This window comes from Acinonyx jubatus, chromosome A3, assembly GCF_027475565.1.
Source record: "Acinonyx jubatus isolate Ajub_Pintada_27869175 chromosome A3, VMU_Ajub_asm_v1.0, whole genome shotgun sequence".
NCBI lineage: Eukaryota > Metazoa > Chordata > Mammalia > Carnivora > Felidae > Acinonyx > Acinonyx jubatus.
Window position 1 is genome coordinate 131,342,359 of NC_069388.1, and position 25,902 is coordinate 131,368,260.

The window sequence follows — 25,902 nt, forward strand, 5'->3', positions numbered from 1 at the left end:
TTAAACTGCTCTCTGCTAATTGTATGATATCTATAATAGAGACAATTCTCTGCATTAATCTTAAGCCCTGTATTAATTTCATAGCCATATTCTAATTAGCATCACAAATAACATGGAGAAATACACGCACACAAAATTACTAAATTCTCATTTCCTTTTGTATGGGTAAGGGTTTACGGGAAGATTAGCAATTCTTTCTTTGTACTTCTCATTTCAAGGATGTGACAAACTTCTCTAGGACATTCAGATCAAGGGTGAAGAAGAGATTTCCCTCTCTCAGGAAAAAGCCCCACCACGTCTTTAAAATGGAGTCATTCTAGAGAAGGGAAAATGAAAGTCTTCCGTTGCTTCCTTCTTGAGAAAGATGAATTTTTCCACCCACTGATATGTCAAACAGCTAAAAATCCCCGCTCGCTTCAACTTCCCACTGGGGGAGCTGAAAACACCACTGGACTGAAACAGAGCTTGGGAAATTTTAGACTAAGAAAAGTTTTAGAACAAATGTAAACTGGGTGTTTTTAAGAGGTCAGTAGCAGTCTATCATGAGGGGGGAAATTACCATAGACACTGCTTCTCAACAAACATTATAATAAGTTATAAAGTTATTAAACCATTATAATAAGCGCTTCTGCAAACCTGTCCATAAGATGTACCAGAAAATACAGCTGGCTGGCTGGTCATCTGTTTTGAAAAATGGGAGTGAAGATAATATGCTTGCTACTGTGTTGTATCTACAGGGACATACTTGATACCCTTGTGGCTCAGTCCAACGTTTAAAGTCGTGTGTGTGTGAGCGAGAGCGTGTGTGTGTATGCACACGTGTGGTACTATTCTCAAAGACCAGCAGCTTCAGCGTCACCTGGGAACTCAGCAGATTGGCAAATTCTCAGGCTCCATCCTGCACCCTATTGAACCAGAAACTCTAAAGGCAGGGCCACCCAGCAACCCATGTTTTAATAAGACCTCCAGGGGATTCTGGGGCGCTCTGAAGTTTCAGAACCACTACTCTAATGCTCAGGTTGGCAAACTTTCTCCTAAAAAGCCAGAGTAAATATTAAAGGCTTTGCAGGCCAAGAGGCAATATTGAGGTTACAGTGTAGGTCCACGGTGAGACGGCAAGACCCATCCTTAGCTCCCTGGCTGTAAAAACACAGCTGGCGTCTCTAAGGCATCTCCGATCCCCCTTGTACATAAATCTGTATCAATCCTCACACGGCAGAATACACACTCTGCCACCCTCATGCACACTGCTCACATCCAAAACTGTAAGAGGACGGTCTCAGAACTCGCAGCGGAAACACGGTCACATACAAATGGGTATTTATTGGGCACCTGCTCTGGATGTGCCAGGCTCTGTGCAAGAACACTCAGGAAGTATATTCACGGCTGCATGCTTATCATGTGCTCGGAACCAGATCTGTCACTTCTCTTGCGTCACCTCGGTTAATCTTTATTAACAGCATTTTAAAATATTAAGATTCCCAGTCTCACATATGAAGAAACTGAGACTCAGAGCGATTAGGTAATTTTCCTGCCACAGGCTTTTTGAGTGGCACATGAATTTGTTCCAGGCTTCTTAGACTATAACACCCGTGTGCTCTTATCCTAAACCACACTGCCTCCAAGAATTGGTCAGTGACCTCAAGGACCTGCCTTCTAATTGAGAAGCAGAGGTCAACAGACATAGAACTATTAGAGAATAATAAAGAGCAATATTTAAAGGGTAAATAATGCCTGTTTATTAGGTACTCTTATTTCTGGCTAAACGAGAGTCAAAACGGATTCAACTGCAAGACTCAGAATTCAGAGGTGAGGTGTGGAAGGCAGAAGAATGTCTGCTCCTGCCCCAAAGATGTGCACATCCTAATCCCTGGACCTACTCCAAATCCCTGGACTTATTCCTAATCCCTGGACCTAATTCCTAGATGTCCTGCTGCCTGACAAATGGGAACTGAGGTTGCAAGTGAAATTTATAAGTTGTGAATCAGCTGACTCTGGGCTGGGGAGATTATCCTGGGTCATCGGCGTCGCCCAGTGTGACCACAGGGTCTTTACCTGCGCAAGCGGGAGGCAGAGGATCAGTATCGGCTGCGGACAAAACTGTGCCGTGTTCTTCCTGCACCTACGCTTGTATCTTGAAGCCCCACCCCCAGCATGATGGTATGCGGACGGAGGGCTTTGGGAGATAATGAGGTTTGGATGAGGTCACTGGGGTGGGGCTCTCCCGATGGGCATCCTCACGTTCCACCACGTGAGGACACGGAGCCAAGGCAGCCGTCTGCAAGCCAGGGAGAGAGCCTTCACCACAACCCGGCCGTGCGGACACCATGCTCTCAGGCTTCCGGCCTCTACAACCACGAGACACACAGGTCTGTGGTTTAAGCCACCCAGTGTGGGTGTTCTGTCATGGCAGCCTGTGCAGAATAAGAGCCACAGTGACAGGGTGTGAAAAAGACTCTACTGGCCATCGCTGGCTTTGAAGAGGGAAGGCCACAAACCAAGGAATACAGGCAGCCTCTGAAAGCGGGACAAGGCAAGGAAGCGCCTGTCCCCTGGGCCTCCAGGAAGGAGCTCTGCAAACACCCCCACTTCAGCCCCATGAGACCCATCTCGGACTCGTGACCTCCAGAGCCGTGAGATACACTTGTCGGTTTCCTGTTCATTTCAAGTTTTTGCCAAAAGCTGTGTATCAGATCACTTTATTCCTGCATCCTCTCAGTTGTTTCCTCCCTTTATATGCTCCTTTCCTTTCCTACCTGGCGAGATCTGGCTTTACGCTCCTTTTTCCAGGATCTTTCTGCGGTCTTTGTCCAGTGTCAGTCTAGCAATAACCACCTCGCCAGGGTGAAGGCCACACGGACAGCAGTGACGCTTGCCTTTTCCGACCACCGTGTACACGCTGGGTGCAGATAACGTACGTCTACCTGTAGAGCTGGAGTACTCCGCCAGTTTGCTGACCTTTGTAGTGTCCTCACACTACGTCATCCTTGCAGACGGGCACGGCTCGGACACTGTGCTTCTGTCTCAGCTCTTTGGAAAGAGGGGAAGCATCTTCCTGTGAACGCGGGAAGGTGCACTGAAATGCCTTTTACAGTTCTTGGTCCGGTCAGAAGTCACAAAGGGACTGAACTTCATCTTGGCCCCTGGGGCTTCAGCGATGGCCACAAAAGGGAAGAAATGAATTTATCATTTAAGGCACTCCGTTGATGGCAAGTCGTCGTGGCAGCCATGGAAGACTAATACAAGAGAGTAAAGAAGGCCTACGCCGGGTCCAGTGTCGGCTTGATGGAGATGGGTGGGGAAGGGTGGGCAGGTTTTCAACAGGTACCTGGGTCAGGAGGGACCAGGGAATGGGGCCAGATGGCAGACAGCATGCAAAGACAGATACGGTCATGACATGCTGATGAAGCAGGGACAGGTCAACCAGCCCGGAACAGAGACACTGGGGACAGCTGGAGATCAGTTAGAGGTCAGATGGGGCCAATCCATGACCAATCAGGAAAGCAGGCAGGGAAGTCCCAGCCTCAGAGAAATTAAGGAACGCAAGACGGGAAAGGTATGTGGCAGGATCAGGCATAAATGGGGAGTTCTTGTTGTTGTTCTTTCAATCACACATGAAATGAGTGGTCTTCCTCAGCAAGCAGTTGCCTTAGGACGTTAAGCACTCCAAGGATCTGGAACTGGGAACCACCTGCCCCCAGAGGCAGAAAGAGTGCACACTCACAATGCTCCTGAGCGACTGTGGTCGCCCACGGCTAATCCCATCCAGAATGCGCCCCACTGATCTCTGATGTCTACTGCTATCCTTACTCACACCCCTCTACCAAAAATATTCAAGAGAATGTATTACTAAAAGCAGTTCTAGAGAAGAGTTTTCCAAAATGCTGTGAACAGTGTCAGCAGCATCACAGGAAAAGGCATAGGGTTTCCTCAGGTGACTTTTTTGAAGCAGGACAACACTGCCCTGAAATAAAGACTTCAGGATCAGTACTCTGACTTCAAAATAATTCAGACTCATGGCCTTATAATAACTCAAGCTTGGCATGATCTATTAGATGGGTAAAAAAGATCACAGAAATAGGAGGTCCCCCAAGGCCAGGCTAACAGCCTGCTGTGTGGCACCTCTGGAAGGACACAGGTTGGGTGCCCAGAGCACAATGTTAAAATTCCAGAACCAACTTCTCAACGTGCTCACGCCTCAGTTTCCTCTAATAAAGTGGCAAAATGTCACTTCGAGCAGACAGAAGAGAATGTGCAAAGGGAAGAAGGCACAAATACTGGCATGCTGGGGGAAACTCAAGTTATTCCAAAGACAGGCACAGAGAAGGGACCCCTGGACAGGTGGCCTGGGGCCAGGGGGGCCGGGGGGGTGGCCAGCGGCTCGGTCTGCATCTGGTGTTCTGCTGTGCTTAACTAAGTGGAGGCTTATGTTGGATTGAGGAAGGGAGTCAGTGGCAATTTCATAAGCAAACAAATCTGGAAAAGGTTAGGACATCTCCTCTCACAATCCACATTAGCATGTTAAAATCTTCAGCTAGTCCTGCCGGAGTAGACACCTGCTTACCTGTGCTTTTACCCCAATCTCCCTAAGATTCTAGAGCCCATGAAGGCCTCCCTCATCTCTCCCAGGCTCTGCAACTCCCCTTCACAAACATCAAAGTGGATAATGTGAAAACACCGCAGAGTTCTGAGCAGAGAAGTGGCATCACTAGGCTCTATTTTTTTTTTAACTTTTGTTTTTAATGTTTATTCATTTTTCAGAGAGAGAGAGAGACTGAGCGTGAATGGGGGAAGAGCAGACAGACAGGGAGACACAGAATCCGAAGAGGCTCCAGGCTCTGAGCTATCAGCACCAAGCCTGACACGGGGCTCGAACTCACAGACCGTGAGATCATGACCTGAGCCGAAGTCAGACACTTAACTGACTGAGCCACCCAGAGGTCCCCACTAGGCTCTATTTTAGAAAATGACTCTGGGGCAGGTAAAGGAAGGGGGTTTGTGGCCCACGCTCAACAACAGAGGTGAGAAAGGTAGATGAGACATGAGTGTTACTAAATTCATACAGTCTTGCTTCCTGACACCTATGTGTTTACGCCTCCTCCCTCTATGCTTGTTGAAAGCTACAAGGCACAGCACTGGGCCAGCCTATGGGGACACACATGTCCTTCTCAGGACTGGTGGCAGTCACGTGGCCAACATCTGCACGAGAAGCGCAGTGCTCCATTTTTATTTCTGATCAGAACAGCCTTCTCGACATATGACTTTAAAATCACTTTTGAACCTGATCAGATTATAAAATATCTTTTTTGAACTAGCCTTAAATCATAAACTCAAAAGCCCAAGGGAGCGCAGTATAAAAGCAAAAACTCTCTTGAGATACTGTTTGAAATCTGTTGTTTGTCAACAGAGCTAAGCAACCATCTTTGAGCGGTTTCTTGAAATCCTGAAGACAGTCGGTCAGCGTGCCAGACCCACTGAGGACATGTGGCTGCCTCCAAGCAGAGCGGCCTACCGAACACAGTCCTGTGTTCTTGGAACAAGCGAAGTTCCACGGAGCATCCTGGGAAGACGCTGAGCCCTCTGAACTCAGACTGCTCGTTCATAAAATGAGAACAGTTTGTAAAGACTAGCATAATGTATAGAAAGCACAAGGTTTGTAGGAAGTGTTCCAAAACATACAAATGATCATCATTCCTCCCTGTTCCCCGACTTTATCCAGGGAGAGTTAAAGGCAGGTGACCAGTTTGGATAGTCAAACATTTGTTTCAGTAAAGCTCGGTGTGGAGTTAAGTGAAGAGTTTTAGGCTCTTTGTTATTTCCTTTTAAATAGAAAATAATTTCCTACGTATGTTTACTTCCAGTTACATGTTAGCCAATGATAATTCGAATTCCACTTCTTTCTTGCATAAAATCAGCAGTTGTCAGGTAATCAATCAATGTTTATGCAAAGGCAAGCAAAAGATGGTGGCTTGTGTTTTTGCTTTGTTTTTTATACACCGCAGAGGACTCAAGCACATCTAGATGAGTCTTTCCACTGTGGCACTGATGACCCTCTGGGCCAGCTAATTCATTGTTGGGAACTGTCCTGTGCACTGTAGGACCTTCAGCAGCATCCCTGGCCTCTACCGTAAGGTGCCAACAGCACGCGCACAAGGCCCCCACATGTGCGCACACGCACCTCTCAGGTGTTCATACCAAACGGGGGGTGCAAGACCACCCTGGCTGAGAACCACTGATCTGCATCCTAACCCAACTGGATTATCTCAGAGCCAAGGAAACCAGGGCTACAAAGTGCTAAGCGAGCTGCCCCAGGGCACAACAGCGAGGGCCACAAAGTCCAGGTCCAAAAAGCTTTCGAATTCAGTCAGGACAAGCTCAGTCACAAACCACTTAAGTCCCTCCCACCTCTTCTTTGCTTTCTTGAATTTCTTTCACATCCATTTGGAATTTAGCCATAAACAACTTAATACCTGTCTAATCATTTTAACATCGATACATTACAATATATGAAATATGGAAAGTGAAAGGAGGAAAAATATCTATAAAGTCAAAATGCTAAAGCAATCATTTTTTAGCAAATTTCCCCCAAATCTTTTTTATATATATACATGCACAGGGACATATGTACCCACATACATACCATATGCACTGTAGGTACACATACATGTATGTATAATCTGTTTCCCTTAGAATTTCAGTCGACTCTCTCAATCTGAGATCTTAAATCTTTCTTTAGTTCTGAGAATTTTTCAGCTATTTTTCAAAAATTTCCCTTTTTATTTTTTTTCATTATTTATTTTTGAAAGAGAGAGAGAGAGAGAGAGAGAGAATGTGCACACACAAGTAGGGAAGGGGTAGAGAGAGGAGGAGGACAGAGGATCTGAAGCAGGCTCTGAGCTGCCAGCACAGAGCCCAAAGGGGGGCTGGAACCCACAAATCACAAGATCACGACCTGAGCCAAAGTCAGATGCCCAACCACTGAGCCACCCAGGTGCCCCCACTTTTCCATTTTCTCCTCCCTCTTCTGGAAGTCCTTTTGGGTGGATGCTGATAGTGACCCCTCTGAATCTATTTCCTGTGGCTCCTGAGTTTTACTTTACAGTGTCCATCCCTCAAGCTCATGTTCCGGCAACAGGGGGCCTCACAGACCACCCTCCCCCTTTCCTATGTGTACAGCCTGCTAAATATTTAGCAGATTTTAGTTTTTATTTCAACAATTACATGTTTTTCTACTTCCAAGCCTTCCGCTGGTTCTTTTTCACTAGTACCTTTTCTGTTTCGGTAACTTAATAACCTCCTTTGCCTTTCTAAGGGTGTTAATCATATACTCTTATTTTAAAGTCCTGTTCTAATTTAGTTTCCTCAAGTGTGAGCTCTTCAGTTGCTTGATTGGGGGCCTGTCAAATGTTAGGCTATTCTTAATAGCATTTTTGAGCACGTAGGAGTGTCTCATTTTGATGAAGTTTAATTTATCAATTTTTTTCTTTGAAGCCATATTGCCTTCTGTGTCCTATCCAAGGAGCCTTGCCCACCCCATGTTGTAAAAATGTTCTCCTATGTGTTCTTTAAACAACTTTTAGTTTTAGTTTTCACAGGTGAATCTATCATCCACTTTGAATTACTGTTTGTGTAGGGTAGAAGAGAGGGCTGTACTGCATTTGTTCTGATGGAAAGATCCAGATGCTCAAGCACCACGTGCTAGAAACACCTTCATTTCCCCAGGGGACTTCCTTGGCAACGTGCTGACAAGCAGAAACATCTCAGTAAGGGTCTACTTCCAGGCTTTTTTTTTTTTTCCTTAAGATTTTATTTTTAAGTAATCTCTACAACCAACGTGAGGCTTGAACCCACAACCTCGAGATCAAGGGTCACATGCTCTACAGACTGACCCGGCCAGGCACCCCTACACTTTGTCTTTTGTTCCACTGATCTCTTTGTTGGCCACCCCCCCCCCCCCCAGCAGCAACACTGTCTAGATCACGACTATCTCACGAGACTTGAAGTCAGATGGTTGAAATTCTCCAACTTGTTTTTGTACCCTGATTGCTTGGCATTTTCTGGGTCCTGTGTGTGTTTCCACATAAAGTTTAGAATCAGCTTGTCAATTTCTCCTGCAGGAACTTTGATTAGGATTGTGCTGCATCTTGAGATCAATTTGGGGAGAAAAGACAAAGTAACTGTATCGAGTCCTCCAACCCAGGTACATCATACACCTCTCCCGTTTATCTGGGTCTTTAATTCGGTTTTGTAGTTTTCAACATAGTTCTTGCCTGTCTTTTGCAAAATCTGTTCCTAAACGTCCTTGGCAATTCTTGACTACAATATCATCTTTGCAGCTGAGGTTCCCTACTGGCCTCTTCTCAATCTTGGCTTGCACTGCCCTCCCTGAGGGGGGCGAAAGCAGTTACTGGAGGCGGTGCTCACAATGGCCGGACGTGGGTGGGGGCAGGCTTGGGTGCAAGAGGCACTTCCAGACCCTTCTGCGCCCCTCCTTCCTCTTAGCCCTCTGGCATTCTCTGTCCTCCTACTCCATTCACTACTGTCGTAAAGGGAAACACCACAAGGGGGAAGGGGACGATGTACAGCCATCCATGGGCTGACTGCTTCTGTAGGTGCAGACCCTGGGCCCCCTCACCCCCTCCTCCCAGGCCACCAGCCGCGGACAAAGGCAGTGTTTCTGCCCCACTTAGCACTGGTGTGCTCGCCCACAGGCCAGCCGTGCTGTCTGCAATCCATCACCTCGCTCAGCCTCTCTGGGAGCCCTCACAACCCCCAGTCCTCCAAGGCTGCCACTTGCTTGTTTCTGGGGGAAACCACATTGTCACTTAATGACTTAAAATTATTTCCAGGGCACCTGGGTGGCTCAGCCGGTTAAGCATCTGACTCTTGATCTCAGCTCAGGTCATGAACTCACGGTTCAAAAAAAGTTTTAGTCCTGATCAGACATTACTTGGAGCAGTTGATTGTGCTTTTACGTTAACGGTATCCGAAACAAGAAGGACGAGGACTGCAGAAGAGAAATGGAGGGGCCACGCTGACATGAGTAACACACAGACCACACAACCGAGGCTGGAATGAGGCCGGCGTTCCTGCTGACCAGTCAGACAAAGCTGGTTCATGCAGGACGGTAGCTCATGCAGGACGGAAAACCCAGCTGCACTTCAGGGAACAGGAGGCAGCGCAGGAGATAGTTGGGGGTGGAAGGTGAACCACCAGGCCAGATCAGACAATTTACAGAACAAAACACACTCCTAAAAGCTAAATATCCCAAATCAACTTGATAATGCACACGCCTAGAAGAAAAGGTTTGGTTTCGTCAATGGTGATCACCATCATGGCACCAGTACTGCTACCGTGAGGATTTGCACAAGGAAACCGCTAGGAAAGGATGTGTACTCACCCAGCCCAGAGATATTTATTGCTTTCACGGATTTCTTCATTTTGTAAAGAACCATCCGGTCCACGTCCAAAGCCTAAAACATAGAGAAGTACATAATTAAAACGTGTTTGAGCTCAGATCATGACTATCAGAGAATGGCCTTGTGAGAGCCACTCTGGAGGCCCCTGCGGAACTGTTTCTGTGGCACAAAGCCCCAGCGTGCGGCTCAGTGTGAAGACGGAGTCATCCCCATACGAGTTAAGAGTTAACCCGGACCAACTCCACTCCCACCAAGCCTCAATCCTCCCTGTGAACAAGCAAGGCTCGGGAGCCTGCCAGGGGCTCCTTCCGGACACAGGCCAAGGACAGGGAGCAGGGGGAGGAGCGACGGGGGGCGGGGAGGCAGATCAGTCACAAGCGTGTCCCCACCCTGGCAAGACCGCCAACGCGCAGGCCAGACCGCCCCCCCACTCAGAGGCAGCGCGGTCTGGTGGGAGGCAAACCCACTCTGGATTTGGAAAGACCCAGACAGGAATTTGTTTGGGGTTGGAAGGCATGTTCTGCCTAACCCTTTTCTAGCCTAGATTTCTCTTCCAGAACCAGGGATAACAATTCCTACTTCGCCGGGTTGAACGATTAATTAGACACACCTAAGTCTTTAATATTCCTCTATGACGCTCCATTTGCTTTCACACCTTAACAGACCAACCACTACACGGCGGTAGCATGCGGCCCTTACAACGCCTAGCACATAGTAAGTGCTCACGGAATACCTGCTCAGTGACTGATCAAATCAGGAGTCTGAATTACAGCTCTACTTTCACAAAAGGCACAGGCGTCAAATTTCCCTTTAACCCAACTGAACACCCCAGAAGAGCAACGTGTCACTTTCAGTGGTGACAGGCGGAAGAGAGCATCTGTAACCTGGGATAGTGACACCCATCACGCGGGTTACCGTAAAGAAACTAAGAACTCCAGGGCAAGTACTGAGCCCCAAATCTGGTACACACTCGATGACGTTATTATTACTCATCGTGAGATTTAATCACAAAACCCTGCAACAGACTGTCATCAGAAACAGAGCACACGGCCTCAGAGCAACAGCACAGTCCTTCCCTGCCAGGCTTCCTGAATCACCTTCCATATCAGCATCCTAAGTCCTAGTCGAAAGCAACAAGGACTGTTTTAGCAGAGGCTAAGAACAGATGTGATTGGTGCTGACAATTACTAAATAGAAAAATGATCACCAGGCAGCAGTTGACAGAGTGGTTACAATAAAAAGAGAAACTGTATTTTAGTTTTTAAATGTTTGATTTATTTGGGGGGTGGGAGGGAACAGTGTGAGCAGGGGAGGGGCAGAGAGAGGGAGACACAGAATCCAAAGCGGGCTCCAGGCTCTGAGCTGTCAGCACACAGCCCGACGCGGGGCTCGAACTCACAAACTGCGAGATCATGACCTGAGCTGAAGTCAGACGCTCAACCGAGTGAGCCACCCAGGCGCCCCGAGAAGTTGTATTTTAAAAAGCATTATTTTCTGACATACTGGAGGAAGAGGTAGGCATGAACGGCCACAAAGATGTCGAAATTTCTCGTAGAGAGCTAGCTCTTATTTTCCTAGGTCATCTCTCATCCGTTCCAGACCTTCCCTTGAGATGTGAAAAGGGATTTGGAAAAAGTACATAACCAGTGAACTCTCTCCCGAAGACTCATCACTTTCTACTCCCCAGTCTGCCACCCAGCAGGCAGTGCCCTCCAGCGTGTGCACCGACCTATTGGGTTCTACCAGGGGCCACAAGAAGATGGGATGGATCTGCTCAGGGCTGGTTAGAAACACTGGCTCCCAAAGCTTTATCGACCGCATGTCAGAGAGTACGACAGTTCAGTGCACTCATCACAGCTGTGGAAGGTCCCGACCCCCACGTGAAGGGCCATGACTGAAAAACACATTCGACCTAATCGACATCTACTCCAGCACTTGGAGAGAATTCGGTCGGGAATCGCGACTGCACTCAAATAATTAAGCCTGCTCCTCCTCCTGAAGCTTCCCACAGACAGCAGAAGGCAGCCCCCCAGCCCGGTTAGCCTACACGGTAACAGAAGTCAGCCAATATTCTCACGAAGCCCTTTCTGCGGGCTGGGAGGAGGAGTGAACGGAGAAAACACAGGAGAGAAACGCGGAACACGAGTCCGAGGGGCCACTCCCAGCCCACGACGCTGGCGCTATTTCCGCACGTCCCCAGTATGAGGCCTCGACTCCGTAGCAGCCTTAAAACCTCCTCACGATCTGGCCCCCATTACTTCTCCAGCGTCGTCTCCTGACCCCTGCCCCAAGCGCACCTGAAGTTCCGTCCCAACGAACTCCTGCAGCCCCTCCCAACCTTCTTCCTCCTCTTTATTTCTAACACTGTGTGCTCTTCCCTGCCTCCTCTTGACCCCTTAGTTTTACCCCGGCTTTGCGAGTTGACTTGGAGGCAGGTCCTCCTCCTGAAAGCCTCCTCAGACAGGTTAGGTACTCACCCAGACTTTTCCCGTAACCCTGTGCTTACTCAATAGTTCGCCTGATGAAATTTAGTGAGGACCTACTATGTGCTAAGTACTAAGCGGGGTGTCCCAGACACAACAGGTGAGCAAAACAAGGCCACGCCCATGCCTGCATGGAGTTCACAATGTAGCAGGATAATGCCCTAGAGAAACACAAAGCCAGAAGCCCAGGACTCTCACGTAACTGCTTTTCCATTTGTGCCGCTCACCTCAAGACCCGCACTTCCTAGCCAATGTACCTACAACAGCACGTGTCCACTGAGCCTGGAAATACGGCCAGCGCCACACAGTCAAATGATAATATTTTGGACATGTTAGGTTAAAGAAGATATTAATACGATTGATTTTATGTTTCTTGTTACCTTTTTCAGAGATCTCCCGTGAGGGCAGGACGCTCTCCGCTCTGTCCCCGGTGCCCCGCACAAAGCTGACACGGGACGGGACTCAGAGAGCAGCTCCGTCCGTGACCGTGAGACCAGAAAGGCAGGCAGGGACACAGAGGCTGGCAAGGGTATCCGGCTGAGCCTGCAGACAGTGGGCAGCTACCGAAGGTTCTCAGGCAGGGGAGAATGGAGAGCTGTACTTGAAGGTCACTCAAGCCACAGTGGGAACAATGGGTCTGAGCAGGCAGGAAGGAGACTCAGGGAACGGATACCCAACAAGGAAGGGCCCGGCTGGGACCCATGATTAGGAAGCCATATGGGACTGGTACAGGGCAGCAGACATTCTGGAAAAGTCAGTGTGTGCCCAGGGAGATCTATTCGGCCTCCTCAACTGAGTTTAGCTCTCCAGGCTCTGGCACTCCCACAAATGACAGAACAATCTTCTGTCCACAGGGCTTTTGCTCAATTGTGCCGAGAAAACGGTGGACCAGACTAGCCCTATACACCTCAGTGCGGAAGGCCGACCACAGATGAAATAGGCTTCATAACACTGCTCAACGCTGGCAAGTTTCCTCCCACGTCGTCCTGTGGGGCACACCCCTCCCTGATCTTTTCCTGCATAAAAGTCTTGTAAAAATAGGCCACCATATGGAATATTCTAACTCTGTTATTAAAGGGGATGTGCTGTTTCCTGAACTCAGGGGAAGAGTGGATAAACGGTAACCGCTGCTTTTCTACAGTCTGTTAAGAAGAGCCTGGAAAGAAAGGTAAGGTAGGCGGAGAGGTAATTTTAAATTAAAACTGCAAGAGGGAAAAGCAATTACCTCCCCACTCAAAACCACACCCTTCATTACGGAGCATATTTACAGATAATTAAGATTAAGCTTGGGCAGAAGTCGGAATGATTAAGACTGAGTGCTAGAAATAGTCTTCCGTCAATTATAAATAAAAACAGCACCGGGAAACCTGAAACAACAAAATAGCAAAACTGGAGAGCCTCAAGGAACCGAAGGGGTCCACCAATCAGGCTGAGATCCCTAACGGGGGCGCTCCCCCACACCCGCCCTCCCCAAAACTACCCGAGCTAAAGAGAAGGAAAAAGAACGGCCACCTTGGTCAGAATGTGTGTGTAAACACTATAAACACAGGCAAAAGCTGAACAGCCACTACGGACCTAGGCGGGGCCGGCACAACAGCTAACGCCTGGCCAGACCCCATTAATCCTGAGGGCCTACACTGCAGCTGACGCTCAGTTTATAAAACATGTTTCACAGAGTGAATTTATCACATAAACAAGACTGTAGAGATGTGTCTCAAGATATTTTAGAGAAAAATAAACAACGGTTTCCAACCATTCTAAAAGCGCCTCCTTTGATCCCTTGGACCCTTGCATGAAGGGCCAGGGTTCTGGTTCATTCCTGCGAGCAGCTCCCCGTGGTCTCCGCGGCTCGTCCACGGACGCCGGCTCCCGGGAGGGTGCAGGGGGCGTGAGGGGAGCCCTCCCAGGAGGGGACACAACACCATTCACTCTTTTCCTTCTTCACACCTGTGCTGTCCAACAGGGCAGCCGCACAGGAATATGGAAGATAAACTACAATTTAGTCAAGTAAAAAATCCAGCTCCTGTCTCGCCACCTTTCTCCAGAGCCGTAGCCACATACAACATACCGACCGGGTCTAAACACGCCGCCCCCGTTTGCTCTTCCTCTGTTCCTGCAGACCCCTCCGTGCACCATCCCCTAACGTTCCGGAGCCCCTGGCTTCATCGAGGGGGGCCTCTCCCTCCTTCCCCCATGGGCAGCGCACGGATGTGACCGTGTGACAGCTCTTCTTCCTCTGGAGGGCTGAGGTAGTGTTTGTCCCCAGAGCCTACAGGGAAGTCCATCCTGGCTCAGAGGCACCTACGTCCTGATGCTGGATGGCGGAGGCCAAGTCCACGGTCTGTCTGAGGAAATGAGCCTGGGGCAGGTGGGCACCTACCGGGGGGCCGGTTTTTGTGCGGCCATGTGCTAAGGATCTGCACAGGTGAATGTTTCCACTCGACAGGACAATGAGGTGGAGGGGAACACTAGCTTTGAATCCCAAGGAAGAAATCTCCCCCGAAAGAATTCCCCTCTTCTGATTAAGAGACGAGCGTTACCAAAGGGTTTTACTCCAGAGATACGATATTTTGAACTTTGTTAATAAAAAACTTGTGGAAATTTATTTTCTCTCTTATTAGGTAAGCACCTATATAAGACCCTCACTTTTGCCTCTAGGCCTGCAAAGCCTAAAATGTTCACTGCCTGGCCCTTCACGAAGTCCGCCAACCCCCGGCCCAGAAGATTCACACACAGGTTTCTCCAATCTTATCAGCCAGCCCAGTCTCCTCTTGGCACGGGACCAGTTTGGCCCCCCAGTTCTCAATTTGAGCCAGCAATGGTGGAGAGCAGCCGGCTTGATCCTGGGAACCCAAAGATGCTGCCATGGGGGAGGAAAGGCCGGGAGACCACAGTCTGGGCCGCCAGGGAGGCACGTTCTATTCTGCTGTCCCGTCATATCTCCCTCGTTCCTTTTGGGAAAGGCTGACCTGAGGGGAAATGACATTTTCGAAAGACACAGACCAAATAAGAAAACAAAGAGACACCCAGATCTGTGCCCCCAAGGATAGCTTTGCCAAGGAAGACTCACGCGGACATCTAGACGGCAGCTTCGTCTCCTCTCCCGCTTGACATTACTTTTGAAGTAACACAGGACATTAATGACAGTGTCAGATATTTCCAGAAGCCTTCTGGGAAGCGCAGCAATGCACTGTGGCCTGCAGGCTCAGTGTAGAGCCAGAGTGATAATGGATCTACCTCCTCCTGGGAATACAGCAGAGGCCTGGGGAACAGCAGGTGTCACGAAGAATTAGGATCAAGTAAATATGAAGCTAAATCAAGCTGCGTGAGACACGTACGCATCAGGGCACACCAGAAGGTCACGCTTGGTATTCTCTAACGCAACTGGGGTTACTCAGAGTATACACACATCTGCACAAGGTGAGGATGGTCGTGACCCTCTTCGAAAGAGCGGAAAACGGGACAAACCCACATACCCGGTGACGGTAAAACGCGTGAACCGCTGCAGGGAGACGGACAAACGTTACCCACCCAGAACATAAACGAATTTCACAACAATGTTATGCAAAAGAAGTAAGTTGCAAAAGTATGCCGGCGGTATACGACCGTAAAAGTGGAAAGTAGGAAAAACTCGATGATGTTGTTCCTGTTTAGGAATGTAAGTGTTGCTGATACAACTACAAACAGAAGCGAGGAGAGATGTTGATGGCCCAGATGGGCCGGCGGCTCCTGGGAGGGTGCAGGCGAGCGCTCCTGGAACGCTGACGGGGGCCAGGGGTCAGGAAGGGACAAGTGATGGCTGGATGGGTGTTTGCTCATAATCATCCTATAAATTATATCTCCGTGTGTGTGTATGCATACTAATCTGAATAAAAGTAAATTTAAAGCCTTCTCGATGGAAAAGAAATTAAAATCAACTAGAGTCTGGGGGAAGAGCCAGAAAGGCTGCCAAAATGACAATGCCTCACAGGGCACTTTATTAGCTCAGCATTTTGGTCACGCACAACGAGTGAAAGGAACCTAGAGATCGGTCCCCTCGTCCCCTTTCCGAGCCATCTGAGAGCAGACAGCACAACTTGGTAAGCTGGAGACAGCGGTGCACAAGAACCCAGGTCAGCCAACTCCTAAAGCAGGCCACCCTTGAGGACCAGCAACCAGAAAAGACAGACTTCTTTCATTTTTCTCCAACACGTTGTTTTTACTCCTCAGAACGTCTCGGATTCTGTGCCTAGGTGCCAGCACCAGGGGGGGGCAGCCAGGTGAGCACTGATTCAGAGGACAGCCAGCCCCCTCACCCAACCGCCAACTGCACCTTGACCATGTCTTCAATCGCAGGTACTTGCAATAGATGCGTCCAAACCTGGGGGGGGGTTGTCATCAGGGAGAGGGGTGCCACCACACCCGGCCCGTGTACATGTGGCTGATCCTGACCCACGTGGGTATATGTGGCACTAAGAACAAAAAAAACCCACAATAAAGCGGCTTCCAAAGATGGAAATGCAACAGACCTTTCTCAAAATTCCGTCTTGGGAGGTAGGAAAGTACAAGGTAATTTATTGAACCAACTGAGCCCGTGAGCCTGCGCACACACACTCAACTGTAAGCAAGAAATAAACTTTATAAACTAGAGAGGATAAGCAAGTGTTGCATTGTATACACAAACTGCGTATATAAAGATACAGGAAACAATCTTTGTTGTCTCAGGGAAAGTTGGGGGACTTTTCGGATTTTTCTACTTTTAAACGTATCATCAACATGAGTACATTATACTTGAAAAAATTTTTAAAAGGCACTTCAATATCCTACACGGCTATCTTCTTCAGTTGTTTTCACATCAAATAGGATTTAACTCTGAGCACAAAAAAATGTGTCAAAGAAACTGATGAAACAATAAAGAAAAATACTCAAAATTGTGTCTTTCCATACACAAGTATATACACAGAACAATATCCTGGAAGACACATGAATCCATCCCAATGGTTACTGAGGAGACACAAAAGACAGTGAAGGCAGGCTCATTTTTTGGTACTGTTTGAAATATGTTTATGCAGGATTTGTGTGGTTAGAAAGATATAATGGAAGATAAACAGCTCTCTGAAATAGAAAAAGGAATGTCACTAACCCAACCTGACTGGCTGAGACGGTGTAGCCCCAAGCACTCTGATTCGGCCATCAGTGGCCATCAGAGGCTGGACCCCAGGAAGCTAAGAACTCATAAAACATGAAAGTCATTGAAGGTCCCGGGACAGGTAAAAGATATAAATACAAATCAAAAGAACAAAGGCACGGGGGCGGGGGGGGGGTGGCGGGGAGTGATGGTTTGAAACACAAAACAGAACTGGAGTCTCCAAGCTGCTCCCAGCCATGGCAGCTGAGGGCATCACTGCCCTCCCTGGTCTTCCAGAAAGTACGCTCGCCAGAGGGGGCAAAGGGCTTCACCAAAGCAGTTTCTCTCCTTCTGTCCCCGTCCAATTGCAGAAATACGTTCCCATGTCCTCCCTCCTTTCCACACAAGTTACGTCTACAAAGATGTTCTCAGCAGGACTTTGAAAGAGAAAACAATAGGAAAGAGCCCCAAATGCCCAACCAAGGAGAGTAACTGCACAGACTACTGGGCATTCACACGATTACATCCTAGACAGTCGTCATCATGACTGAAGTGGACCGTGTCATGCACAGACTATGTGACAATGCCGTGTTAACAAAGGAGAGCCTCAAGCTGGTAAAGTTGGAAGAGCCAAGTACCCACAGGCCCTCCCATGAACCCCATCACTGGAGACGTCAGCCGGGAACTCAGGCTTTTACTAGATCACTCTTCTAGAGAGGCGGAAACAGATGACAATGAATTCCAGCTTTATAAAAATGCTTTACATCCTGATTTCTTACTTCGGGGGAAAGAGCTTCTGGGAGATCTGGGGGAGTTGACAAGAGAAAGGAGAATTTTGGCAAGCCAGCTACAACACCCCAGCAGCCAAGAAAGGCAGTCCTCGTCTCAGAGGCCCTGGTGCCCCGTTCCCAGAGGAGGGTCTGGGCTGAAGTCCCGGGCACCTTCAACAAACACGGCACCCCTCGGTTCTGCTCCCCTGGATGGACTGAAGAGCCCAGATGCAAGCAGGAAATGGGCCATCTCTGGGGAACAATGACAAACGGAATAGGGGCCATCATACCAGAAGATGTCTGGTATGCAGGGCTGAGGCCGCTGCACAGGGCCAAGCGGTGGAGGCCTGGTGATACGGAAGCAACGGGAGAGGCTGGGAAGGTGACCTTCAGTTGGGGCTGAGGTCAGCCTTCCACATCTGTCCCAGTTCCAGAAGACAATGTAATCACAGGCCAGGCTGATTTCCCCAGGAAACAGGGTTAAGGCCACGTGACCTCCACTTCAGTGACATAAACAGGAGAGAGGGGACGTGAGCGAGCGGTTTTCTCTGGGCCCCACATGCAGCCAGGGGGTGCTAAGTAGGACTCTGCTTCTGGGGCACAGAGGGTCTGCCCGCAAACCAGCGTTCACACTCACTCTACGGGTTCTGCCCCCAGCCTCATGGCTTTTAGCATACTGGCTCCTCTGTGCCAACTGGGCCTCTGATGGGGGGCCGGGGGGGGTCTTTCTGCTGTCAGCCGGCTGCCACATTTGTGTCTTATAAATTCTTTCAAAAAGTACATCTTGTAACTGAAACTAGACTTCAGGTAACACACGCATCGAAAAGGGGAAAAACCGGAATTCCATTCAGGCCTCCTCATTCCCTTTTACCACCAACATCCCAACTCCACAACGTCGCCTCCAGGGAGACACCAAAAAGGAGAGAAGCCAAGAGAAGGTGCTCTCAGTTCTGGTCTGTCAGTGCTGGATCCTTTGGAATAGCGCAGTGGTTGAAAGTCACTGGTTTTTTTCACCAAACAGATAAAATTCTAAACCGGACTCCACATATCAACAGCATGACCTCAGGAGAATGACTTCCCCTCACCGACCTCGGTTGTTTTCCTCTGTAACTTGGGAATAAGGCTTGCTTCGCAGGAGAAATCATCGGCGGGTACGGGATCTGTGCACTGTAGGCGCTCCGCCACGGTGAGCTTTCGTTAGTGCCCCCTGGGTCTCCAAGGGGTCAGATCCACACTATGCCAAACAAGGGGGCCGTTCAGGAACACCATCTCCCCAGGACTGGGGCAATCGCTAGGATAAATATTTTCAGGTCTGATAATGGTTATGGTAACAAGGAAAAAAAAAAAAAAGAAGAAGAAGAAAAACACCTGTGTAGCTCATGCCAACCTTTCACTTCCGGTAATAAGTTTTTCCCCCCGTCAACGTTTAAATTCTTCCAAACACTCCCTGGTGTGTTTCTAACTCCCCAAAGGGGTGACACGGGCAAAGGCAGGGCCACACAGCAAGTGACACAGCGGGGTGCTCTGGGCCAGCTTAGTGGAGGGGGTCACCTGTCCTCTCTGGGCTTTCACACACAGGGTCAAATGGGGCAGAGTGGGCACAGGGGAAGCTGATAAGACGCCTGGTGTCAGCCCGTCCCCTGCTCCCCCACCTGGCAGAATCCTGGGGAGCCCCGCTTTCCAAGCAAAGCCTCCAGGCAGGCTTCCCCTCTCACACCTGTGTCAGTGCAGCACAGGCCACCCTCTGTGCCCCCTCCCCCCACAAATGGCCACACCAAGGTGCGGGAGCAGGACTGGGTGGCCCACAGGCTCCGGGCGTGTTCCCAGAAGCAAAGTTACTCAGGTAGAGTTGGCGTCCCCGGGTAGAAAGGCCAGCAGCAGACAAGCTATGTAGACATCTATAGTCCCAAGAGTCACAAAGCACCTGACATTCCACAGAGCACTTTAAGTTTATTGATTTACCACGTGTGTGAGAGTGAGTGAGACGGGCAGAGAGGGAGGGAGGGAGAGAATCCCAAGCAGGCTCCGCGCTATCAGCCCAGGTCCAACACAGGGCTCGATCCTACGAACCCTGAGATCATAACCTGAGCCAAAATCATGAGTCAGATGCTCAACCAGCTGAGTCACCCCGGGGCCCCTCCACAGAGCACTTGAAGCATCCACGACTTTACATGATATTCACAGCATCTTGTGAAAGCACTGCCAATTTCCCCAATTTAAAGTAGAAGAAACTGACTCAAAGAGTTGGACTTGCCCTAAGTCATTTATTTGGCCTTGAACTAAAGAGTTCAAACTGGGAGAGTTCTGGCAGACTGAGAGGCAAGCTTCCAGGACTATGTGGTCCCCGTGTCGCCCTCCCTCTAGTTTATGGCCGCTTGGCTTCCAGGGCCGGGAAGAGCGCATGGGATGCTCCGGGGACTTGTGCTGCTACCTCCTGTCAGGTCTGGGGAAAACAACCTCCCTCATCCACCTCTGCCTCAGGCTTCCCTTACGCCCTTCGCCCAGCCCAGGCTAGAACCACCTGGCACTGCTCATCCTTACCAGGGATGCCACCCACTCCCACTCACCGAGAAAGGCGTCTCCCGGGCCGTGTGACCGCCCCGCTCCTGCCACCCCAGCTGCGCCACATCTGACCTTCACCGGGAGCTCAGACGAGGCCCACCTAGACCGCCTGACGTAAGCAATTCTGGGGTTCCAGAACCTTCCCACGGGCCTGAGTGCCAGGGAATGGACAGAAGGCAGGTGATGGTGCGACACCGCCATTTGCCCATGTCCAGGTTGCACAATCCATCCTTGGGGCCAGCTTTAAGGGGAAGATTCAATGACCATTGTCCCGAGTCTTGCCGTGTCTTGATCCTCCACGTCTCAGTTCCTGTTTCCCATCCCAGAGACCCGGCCCGGCTGCCCTACGATGGAATGGGAAGTAGGGACGAGGAGGGAAACCCAGAATGAGGAAGGGAGAAGGAAGGAACGGCCAGGCGTGTTCAGGCCCCAAATGGCCTGCCACCTCCAAAGCCAGCCTCTAAATGCAGCAGAGATGGTTTCTGGAAAGAAAGGAGGGGGGGCATGCAAATGAGCCTGACGTGCTAACCAGAACTGTTCCCCTTCCCCTACTCTGGCACAAAGGCGTCACAGTGCCCTTCCTCTGTCCACGGCTCTCTGCCCCCAAGTCTGTCATCTCCAGAACTATCCTCTTGTTCTGTCATCCAAGAAGAGCAGTGACAGGCAAGAGGGAACATGAGCGGGAATCACCAGGCGTTGTTTCCTGCAGCCCAATTCACCCTTCTGACCCAGGTTTATCGTGAGAGCCACTGGTACAATAAAGGGACCATGGGCTCAGGGGACACAGACTGAGCTGTAGTTCCCATGTCTCCACACACAGATTCCTTATCTCCTGGGCCTCGGTTTCCATATCCCTAAAACAGGGAAATAACATCCATTTGATATGGCTGTTGTGACGATTATTTGCTAGGGATGAGCACAGCGCCGGCCACTGGAAAGCATCTGGGTTAATGTGAGGGAGGTCCCCTCCCACCACCCCAACGGACAGCACAGCAGACCAATCAGGTCACCTGGTCAGGGACCAGCTCTAGGGCAGGACGGGACCACTATGGACCTGGGTCTTGCTCTAGCTCTCCTCCGGCTTCACCCCTCTCCATGCATGGTAAGGTCAGAGGGCCGGGAGCCTTCATTACCCCCTCCTAGACTGCACCGCGGATACCCAGCACCCCACCACCCCCTGTGCCAGCAGCCTGAGTCTGTGTGGGTCTTTTCCCTAAACTTTTCCCAGATGGGTTTAACCCCAGACCCAAAGGGTAGCTGTCTGTGGGGAGAGGGTGGACAGAGCTTGGACAGGAGGTAGCCCCACACAGGTGTGAGAGGGTGACGCCTGCCCAGAGGCCTTGCTTTAGAAGTGGGGTTCCCTATACCAAGGAGTCTACAGGGTGGGGGAGCAGGGGACAAGTTGACACCAGGTGTGTGTCTGCTCCCCCTGACCTAGAACTGGGGTTTCCTACTCTGCTCCGTTTGACCCAAGGACTACGCAGAACCCTTGAGGGCCCAGGTGCGAGAGCTGAGAAGGTATGCAGAAGGTTAGCATCAGCACCCACTCCCGGCTGCAAACGTGGCAGGGCTACCTGGCCAGTACATGCATCAAGCATCAGCACTCATTTGAAGAAAAGATGCCTCTACTAAGGAACACAGACACAATACTGGATCCCACAGCCTACAGGAAGGACAGGAATCCACAAAATGGTGCTGTGTTCTGACAGGCACGCAAGCCACGGAGCAGGAAGGGCTGAGAGCCAATGGGGAGCAGCGTGGGGGCAGAGATAAAGGCCCCCCAGAGATGCAGATGGTCTTGTCCTTTCTATGAGCGTCTTCAGACAGCATGCACTCACCTAGGAAGCAGGAATAAAAGACAGGACAGAGATTTGGGAAAGGCTGGGAGGGGCCCAGAGAGCATGACCAGCTGGCAGCAAGGCCATGTGACAGGGCCAGACAAGGCGGTGGGGGCAAGGCCAGAAGTAGGGGGAAGAGGGGCCAAAGGCAGGGCAGGGTCCCTGTCACTGAGGGGCAGTAGGAGGACAGGACACGCAGCAAAAGGCACAAAAGTTGGCTGAGGCAGCTCAGGACCTTCTTGGGCTTCTGTGGGTCGTTAGAGGCTGTTTATTTTCAGTATTTGGGGATGTGAGCATTTCTCCCCAAGGAAGGGCTTCAGACCATTAGTTTTACTTTGTCTGGTCTCCACCCAAAGAAAAGAAAATTCAAAACCCCAGCTAATAAAACAAGAGGGAAGGCAAGGGCAGGGGTTCCCTGGGCCGCCACACTGAGAGGAAGAGGCCGCCCTCCCACCCACAAGCCTCAAGTGGGGAGGACCGACCCCGGGGTCACGGTCATCATGCTTCCTCCCCACGGAGACACTGGCCTGCACAGGACACAAGGCCCCGATGCACTTCCCGGGGAACCCCACGATGCTGAGTCCTAAAAGCAGACGCTGCACATAATGGTGCTGCTGAAGGACACAAGAGGGACAGAGATAAAGACGTAAGATGCACAAGTAAAGGGGCACCTGGGTGGCTCAGTCAGTTAAGCGTCTGTTAATTTCAGCTCAGGTCATGATCTCACGGTTCCTGAGACTGAAGCCCGCATCAGGCTCTGTACCAACAGCACGGAGCCTACTTGGGATTCTCTCCCTTTCTCTCTCTCTCTGCCCCTCCCCTGCTCACACATGCGTGTGTGCACATCTGCTCTCTCTCTCTCTCTCTCAAAATAAATAGACATTTAAAAAAAGAAAATGTATGGGTAATGATAGCCCAGGCTTCTCAGGCCAGAGTGCCCTCTGCCTTGAGGCTAACATGCAGGGCATTCACCACCCTACACACAGATAACTTACTACTCATCCCAAAAGCGGGGGACACTGCAACAGCCCAGAGAAGAGAAGCCGGCGGGTCTGGTTCTGTTGCCACAAGCTACGTGGCCCCGGGGCACAGAAAGCTTCCATTCATTAGTGACAGGGAAGGCTGGACTGTGCGAGAGGAGGGCCTGCGTGTGGTGGGGGGCGGAAAAGGCCAGGAGCTGTGGACACCATTTGAGCTCTGTCACCCCCTCAGATTTGGACCGAGATCAGTGACTTCTCCTCCGAGCCTGCAGACATAAAATTCTACAAAATTACTGTCTTCAGCTATGCTTCCAAAGAGCGATTACAATGGTATTCAAATATAGGTGATGGAAGGGTTAACTTTCCCAGGGAAGCTGAGAATCCTGCCCGCAAGTGTCTACGAAACCAACTGACAACTTAATTCTACGAATAATCCTAGTCCAAACGTGAAGACAAATATTTGGTAACGGCAATAAGTTATTTTTAACAATTTTTAACAATCCCACTCTATTTCTCGGGTGTGGATTTCTCAACTAGGCTGGAAGAAACGCCAGGTGTAAGAAGTCACGGCTCACCGGAAGGTCAGGGTCAAACACAACAGTACCGGCTGTGGTAGGGAGGGGGACAGCGGTACGCCCCTCACCTGCACAGCACCTGAAACAAGAAATGCTTCACCTACATTACAGCTGGTGATTCTCAAACTCTGGGTTAGGCAGGTAATATTACAACAGGGCAGAAACCAAGGCTAGGAAGGGAAACGAAGCTATTTTTCCAAGGCCATAAAACCAAGATGCCACTGTAATTTCCTTTTTCAGTTCACAAATACCCCCACGTTCTCCTAGCCTGTCGTTCTTTCCGATGTCACCTGTGTTTCCTTAGTCTGTTCAAAGCGAGCGACTGTTAAGAAGTCAAGAAACAAGGAACCAAGAAAATAAGGTATTTTCATCTCGGGGGACAAATTGTAGAACCCGCGGTGAGTGATTCCATGATGCTCATTAGCAGCTGTTTTGTTCCGATCGCTGTCTGAGCTTTTGTTCCGAACTTGCTGTTTGTGAACCAGCGATGGAGACTTCTCAGAAACTGAGCCCCAGGGAATGAAGACAAGACCATCAGCTCCTTCGGGACAGAGACCCAGGACTCCTGTCTCTGAATCCCGGGCACCTAGTAGAGCACATGGCACCCATAAATGCTCCATAAACACAGAATGCATAAAACCACACTCCTCCAACACTGCCACAGGCTGTCGGGGGAAAGGCTTCCTGCAGTAGGTAAGCAGAGCCAAGGGCTAAAGTGACAGGTTGTCAGGAGGCAAGGAACCCCAGGCAGGGAGACCAATCGGTCAGGATCATCTCCCTGCATCAGGCTGGCTGGCGCTGGTGGGGAGGAATCTGGGGGAGAGAACGGGAACATGAATGGGCAGGATAAATGGCTCAGAGATAGTTGTAATGGATTTCATTCACTCAGTGGTAGTTGTTTAAGACACGATTCCTCTGTACTCAGTGGATTAAAAAACTCTCTGACTAGTGTACAAATTGTTCAGACACGTAACATCACGTCCTATGAACTGAATCAGTGAAAACAACGAGGCTGTTTTCATTTATCTGAAATTGGCGGCATGGATGCTCATGGCCTGTACTTTCACTTCAGAACTCTTACACGAGATGGGGAAAATTCTGATTTGCTCATATAAATACAAACAGATGGTCACAGACATTCTTTAAAAAAAAACAAAAAAACAGCCCAATATTCTTTATTTAAACTAACTCAAAAGCTCTGAAATAGTAAGAAATTTATTTCAACTCCCTACCACTCACACCATCTAAAACCACCTAGGAGTCCTCACCTCGTACACGGTCCACAACTAAGCTGGCAGGAACTGCGAAGCCCACGTAAATATTATCACGGCATTGATCTGTGAAGCACTGATTCCTTCTTGTACATCGACTGCCGTTTGCCTGCCTTTTAAACCAAAGGTGGCATGTGCACAGACACACACACTCAACACCGACTTTTAACATCTTGGTGCCCACACACCAACATGCTAACTTCTTCCTGGCTTGGTCGCCCCAGAGTCGTGCTTAGCACGTAGCTGGCACTCGATAAATCATAACTGAATGAACTGAATGTGCTGCCAGGATAACCTTCTTTTCAGAGACCCCAGAACAGCTCTTCTCCCGCCGTCTCTGTGAACACGTCTGAACCCGTAACTGTCACTGATTAGCACGGCTGTCGATTAGCACTGGTCATTCTATGAATGGAGGTCTCGTATGTTCCTTCATCCAAACAGGGCATTAAAAATAACCGAACTTTAGAGCTGCGGCATTAGAACAACTCCAGTTTATAAGTATTCCTCAACACCTAATGTGCCACCAACAAGCACACACGCATGGATGTGACTCTGCACCCCACGTATCACGAATGGGTGAGTCCACTTTTAGCAAGAGTTCGAGATGTTGTGGGCTATCACCTCACTGCCGAGAGATGGAAACGAGAGAGTATAAATCTTGGCTTCCAACAACTTTTAATTCTGTTCCTCTTTTTGAAAATTTTTATTTGTTTACATTTTTTCTTAGTTCCACCGGAGTTAACACACAGCACTGTATTAGCTGCAGGTGTATAACACAGTGATCCAACAGTTCCACATACTACTCAGTGCTCATCAAGATAAGTGTACTCTGGATCCCCTTCACCTATTTCACCTGTCCCCCGCCCACCTCCCTCTCCCCTCTGGTCACCACCAGTT

The 25,902-nt window shown here is 49.7% G+C and overlaps 1 protein-coding gene and 1 pseudogene across 6 annotated transcripts in view; both read right to left on the bottom strand.

Moving 5' to 3' along the window:
* The window catches only part of ASAP2 (ArfGAP with SH3 domain, ankyrin repeat and PH domain 2), a 172,886-nt gene that overhangs the window by 101,311 nt on the left and 45,673 nt on the right, over positions 1–25,902 (bottom strand). For all 6 annotated transcript variants that reach the window (XM_027077843.2, XM_027077842.2, XM_027077839.2 and 3 more), the window contains exon 2: positions 9,401–9,473. In XM_027077843.2, the coding sequence (XP_026933644.2) occupies positions 9,401–9,473 (73 nt within the window). The remainder of the gene's footprint in view (positions 1–9,400; positions 9,474–25,902) is intronic.
* Positions 763–5,985, bottom strand: LOC113604919 (60S ribosomal protein L26-like; annotated as a pseudogene).